Genomic DNA, 5,607 nt, shown 5'->3' with positions numbered 1-5,607 from the left:
CGTCGGGAGACACACACCACACACACACACACACACACACACTAGTCGTTGACAAGACTGAGGCATGTTTGACAAGGCATACAGTAGATGGAATACCTCTCCCGGTTTTCTCACGCAGGCACATCTCACAAGTAAAATAACATATACTTTCTCCTCCACATCAGTTCTGATGAATGTGCTATTCTACTTGACACACTGTTGGCTTGCTCGCCTAGCTGCTCCAGAGTCAGGGGAGGGATGGTAATCGAATTGAGCACCACCAGTCAGACCGGCCCCCCAGTGTAAAAGAACACTGCATACCCCTCTCACCGAGAGAGGAGTCCTAGGTGAGGACCTAGGTGAACTCTCGCATTCGCGTTTTCAGAGACCCTGTGAGAGGCCTTTTTCAACCTGCCATGCCTCCTCGGGCAACCCACTGACACCAAGACAGACTTGACACACACCAGGCACTATATCAGGACACAAGAAGGGCTTATTCATACAGCTAATCACCGCAGGGCCTCCGAATGGGAGCCATGAAGCCATGTTGCTGGGGGGCTTATGTTAAACACAAATAATCAGGGTTCATTGGATCCCCACACTGAAATGTTAAAAGTAGTGTGATGTGTGACATTCTGGAGTTAAAATGGCAGGGTGTGTTTTTGATCCGTCGAGAGTGGGTCTATAAATCACATATGGGTTATTTCTGCACATGCTTCTGGTGGGGAGTACTTACTTTAGAACTTGAGTGAGAAACTGTAAAGATTTTTTTTTTTATGTTAATGGAACAATTTGGAAAGAAAGCCTACTGAAAATGTTGTAATGGCAAGGCATGGGTGACAGGCGTTTACACAGAATAGGCTTACAGCAAGATGAAGCATAGAACATGTATTCAGTTCGTGCACATTCATGTTTTAGTTGACATGACACCATCTAACTTTACCTCGTTCCTCTGAAGTTGCAAGAAGTTGTTGAGATAGTTGGTATTCAGCGCTGAGCTCAGGTCAGCCGCCGAGCGCTTGGTGTAGGAGTTCAGGTCCGGGTTGGAAGTTTCGGACTCTGGTTTGAACGCGTCGAAGGCATTGGTCTGATGGGTGTCTTGCAAAGACATGTAGACCCAGTTCAATAGCTGCGCCGGTTGGTACACAGAGGTACCCGCGTCTATGGCTGACATCAGACTCATCTTTGGAGGAGTGCGCGTCTTGGGAACGCGCCACCGTAAACTCTGCTGAATTGAATCACCAAATTGTATGTTTTTTCTTCTTCTTCTTCTTCTCTTTTTTTTTTTTTTTTAAATCATCCGACCTCTTCAACCCAATAGAACAGGTCCTTGCATTCACCTCAGGGAGCCCTCTGGGACCCCGATCCCTGGATTATGGTGACGGGAGGACCGCGGTGAAGGCATGACAGGTCGGAAAGTTTGTGCCAGTCAGAAATCTGTGGTCTCCACTCGCAGTACACCAGCAGCAGCAGCAGCAGCAGCGGGGAGCTCATTCCATATTCCCTCGGTCACTGAGTGCGTCATGACGAATAGGAGGTCCGATGCGCGCGCTCAAGTGGCAAGAGTTGCGTTCGTAAATTCGCTCTGGAATCTGATCAGCACTCATGGAATGCTTCTTGCCCAATCAAATGACTTGGTCTCTTTATGACGTTGAACCCAGTGTGCGCTCCGGCGCTCTCAGAGCGAATTTACGAACACACCCCAGGTAATAGTAACCCACTATAGGCTATAACGGTATATGTATGTTGTTCTATCGTTAATTTAATTAAAAAGATGGCTTGGTGGTTATATCAACTTGAGGGAATTGATGGTGGGTTCAACATGTTGAATACATTTCATATGGGTGGAATTTGTAATAAGTAAAAGTTTATGTGTATGTACTTCCTATTCTTTTTTGTTATATAATAATAATAAACCAATAATTGTGCTGTGATTCTTTGTGTGTCTATGTACAGCAGTGGAGGCTCCTCCATAGAGGTGGTGGAGGCCTGGCCTCCCCAATAATTTGAGAGAAGAGAGAGATTTAAAAAAGCAATAATTGTATTTATTTATTTAACAAAAAACATTTTAAATGTTTTTATATTCATATTATTTCCGTTTTGTTCATAAATCTGAATTTTTCCATGGCTAAAACCCAATATTGCAATTGTAAAGTACCTACAGGCCAGAATCCCTATCCGTTTGTATTGAGGAGGCCAGGCCTCCCCAGGAAAGTGGTTTCTCATAGAAGTCAATGTAATGCCATTTTTTTCATGGCAATATGTGATTGGCCAAATCACTGAAAATGGGTGGGCAGAGGAGGCCTGGCCTCACCATGCATTGAGTCCAGGGCTGAAAGATTGACATTTTGTTCGTCCAATCACATGAAGCCATTTTCCCCTGAAAATAATAGCTCATTTGGCCAAATACTTTTGCTTAAAATGACCTCGGAAGTCGGCGGGATTCTGGCGCGATTTATACATCGAATAGGTAGACAACATTTAGGATTTATTGAACAGTTTTATTTTTAATATTAATAATTAATAATTGTATGTAGTATGTTGTGGTGAATGTTGTGAGCCTGAGCAGAAGGGACAATAGCTGCTGCAGGCGGACCAGAGATTCATGCCAATTGTTTTGTTTATTTGATGACCCATTGTGCAGGTAACTTATTACATATGTTGTTTGAGTTCTATGTTTTGGTGCATTTTGTAAGAGTCCACTCGTGGCGTTGCTAGCATTCGCGATCTGGGGCATGGCTAGTCAGTAACGTCATGTTGCATTCCACATGTAGTACCTTTTTCCGCCACACGCGTGTATGAGTGCTGTTCTGCAGGATAAATATTACAAATGGATGAAGTATTGTTCTGAATTGTATGTTGTGTGTCTGATTGACATAGTGTTTGAGTGCTTTTCACATGTCATTGATTGTATGTAGTATGTTGTGGTGAATGTTGTGAGCCTGAGCAGAAGGGACAATAGCTGCTGCAGGCGGACCAGAGATTCATGCCAATTGTTTTGTTTATTTGATGACCCATTGTGCAGGCAATAAAATGAATGAATGAATGGTCTTTATTGTCATTGATATAGTACAGGTACCAAACAACGACATTTTGGGAGGGGGGGGGCTCCCCTGGTGCTAGGGGAAAAAAAAACTAAAAACAAGAAGGTTTAAAACACTATCTTGGACTCCGCGGTAGGCTTGGAAGGAAGGACTCTACACCTGGCGGACCGGACGCTGCTTAGTGAGAAGACGCGAGGAGGCGGCCTCATTATATCTACGAAGGACAGCTGGTGCTTAAACACAAAAACTGTAAGTAGCCACTGCTCCCCAGACCTGGAATACTTGACTGTTAAATGCCGACTCACATACCTCCCGAGGGAATTCAACGCAGTGTACATAACATCTGTTTACATTGCGCCTAACGCGGATGGTAGCTTAGCATTGGCGTGGCTACATGACGTCATCAGTGGTGAACAGAGCGCGGACCCACAGGCAGTCCATATAATCGCCGGAGACTTTAATCATGCTGACCTGAAGGTAGTACTACCGAAGTTCTATCAGCATGTTAAAATTAATGTGCAACAATAGGAGAAAAAACACTGGATAAGGTACACCAACATCAAGCTTGCTTACAAGGCTAGACCGCTAGCTCATCTAGGCATGTCTGACCATGTGTCAATCCTCCTGATCCCAGCCTACACTCCCATGAGGAAAAGTGCTCCCATCACCACTAAGACTGTCAGAACCTGGCCAGCAGGGTCCGCTCCACTGCAGATCTGCCTGAATGACACCTCATGGCAGGAATATGAGCATGAGGACCTGGAACAGTTCACGTCGTCGGTTCTGAACCACATAGTGAACTGCACCAACTCAGTCACCGTGGACAAACGGGTCCGGGTTTACCCCAACACGAAGCCATGGATGACTGGGAAGGTCCAAAAACTGATCAATGAGAGGGACAACGCCTTCGCAGGGAAGGGCACACTGCTGTACAGCACCACCAGGGCTAACCTAAAGCGCAGCATCCGGGAGGCCAAGGCAGACCACAGAGAGAAGATTGAGGAATGCTTCCTGAGCAACGACTCCAGGCGGGTGTGGCAGGGGGTTCAGCACATGACAAACTTCAGAGCCAACAGGCTCACAGCCGCAGAGGACGACCCCCTGCTGGCGGAAAAGCTGAACTTCTTCTACGCTCCTTCTCGGTTCGACGAGGGGCGAACGGAGGTAACCACAACACAAACACCACTCTCTCCAGCTCTCAGCAGCCTCACCCTCACAGAGCATGAAGTGAGACGCGTGCTGAAGGCGGTGGACCCCAGGAAAGCCTCAGGGCCGGATGGCGTCCTGGGACGGGTGCTGAGGGACTGCGCCGACCAGCTGGCCGGGGTTTTCACCAACATCTTCAACCAGTCCCTGTCCCAGGCCACCATCCCACCCTGCCTGAAAACCTCAACTATCATCCCAGTCCCGAAGAAAAGTACGGTGAGCTGCCTAAACGACTACCGCCCGGTGGCACTCACACCAATCATCATGAAGTGCTTCGAGAAACTAGTCCGGGCCCACATAGTCACACGCCTCCCGCCCAACCTGGATCCATACCAGTTCGCCTACAGAGCCCACAGGTCCACAGAGGACGCCATCGCGACAACTCTCCACTCCACTCTATCCCACCTGGAGAGGGGAAACAGCTACGCGAGACTGCTCTTTGTGGACTTCAGCTCTGCCTTCAACACCATCCTTCCAGACAGGCTAGTGACCAAACTACTAGACCTGGGACTATCACACTCTATATGTGCATGGATCAAGAACCTCCTGTCTGACCGCCCCCAGAGGGTGCGGGTGGGCTCCCACACCTCCACAGCCCTCAGACTCAGCACTGGGTCCCCCCAGGGCTGCGTGCTAAGCCCCATCCTCTACAACCTCTACACCTACGACTTCACCCCCAGCAACTCCATCGTAAAGTTTGCAGACGACACCACCGTGGTGGGCTGCATCTCGGGGGGGGACGAGGCGGCGTACAGGGATGAGGTAGAGCAGCTGAGCAAGCTGTGCAAGGTTAACAACCTGCTGCTGAACCAGTCAAAGACCCAGGAAATCATCGTGGACTTCAGGAGGAAAAAACCTGAGGTCCAGCCCCTGCTCATCGACGGAGGGAGCGTGGAGAGAGGCTCAACCCTCCGATTCCTGGGGGTGCACATACAGGATGACCTGTCCTGGAAGAACAACACAGCAGGCATCATCAAGAAGGCACAACAGCGGCTCTTCTTCCTGAGAGTCCTCAGGAAAGACCACATCGGACAGGAGATGCTGGTGGCCTTCTACCGCTGCGCAGTGGAGAGCATCCTCACCTACTGCATCTGCAACTGGTTCTCCAGCTGCACAGCCGCAGAGAAAAATGCGCTACAGAGTCGTGAGAACGGCCCAGAAGATCACCGGCGCCCCCCTCCCCTCTCTGGAAGAGCTGTACAACACACGCTGCCTCAGGAAGGCCTCCAAGATCTCCAGAGACCCATCCCACCCTGGGTACGAACACTTTGCTCGGCTGCCCTCGAACAGGCGGTACAGGACCATGTTCGCAAGGACAAACAGACTGAAGCTCAGCTTCTACCCCAGGGCCATCCAGGCCCTGAACACAGCAAAGACC

The 5,607-nt window shown here is 49.0% G+C and overlaps 1 protein-coding gene across 1 annotated transcript in view; it reads right to left on the bottom strand.

The window, feature by feature from the left end:
• Positions 1–1,168, bottom strand: part of LOC308167667 (zinc finger CCHC domain-containing protein 24-like) — a gene marked incomplete at its 3' end in the record, with an annotated part of 15,709 nt that extends 14,541 nt beyond the window's left edge. Inside the window, exon 1 of the mRNA XM_080542100.1 lies at positions 923–1,168. Coding sequence (XP_080398226.1) covers positions 923–1,162 — 240 coding nt within the window. The 5' untranslated portion in view covers positions 1,163–1,168. The remainder of the gene's footprint in view (positions 1–922) is intronic.
• Positions 1,169–5,607: the final 4,439 nt, after the last annotated feature.

The sequence above is a fragment of the Nansenia antarctica genome (genome assembly GCF_963989245.1).
Source record: "Nansenia antarctica genome assembly, chromosome: 11".
Taxonomy (NCBI): domain Eukaryota; kingdom Metazoa; phylum Chordata; class Actinopteri; order Argentiniformes; family Microstomatidae; genus Nansenia; species Nansenia antarctica.
This window is presented reverse-complemented; position numbering and strand designations above follow the sequence as displayed.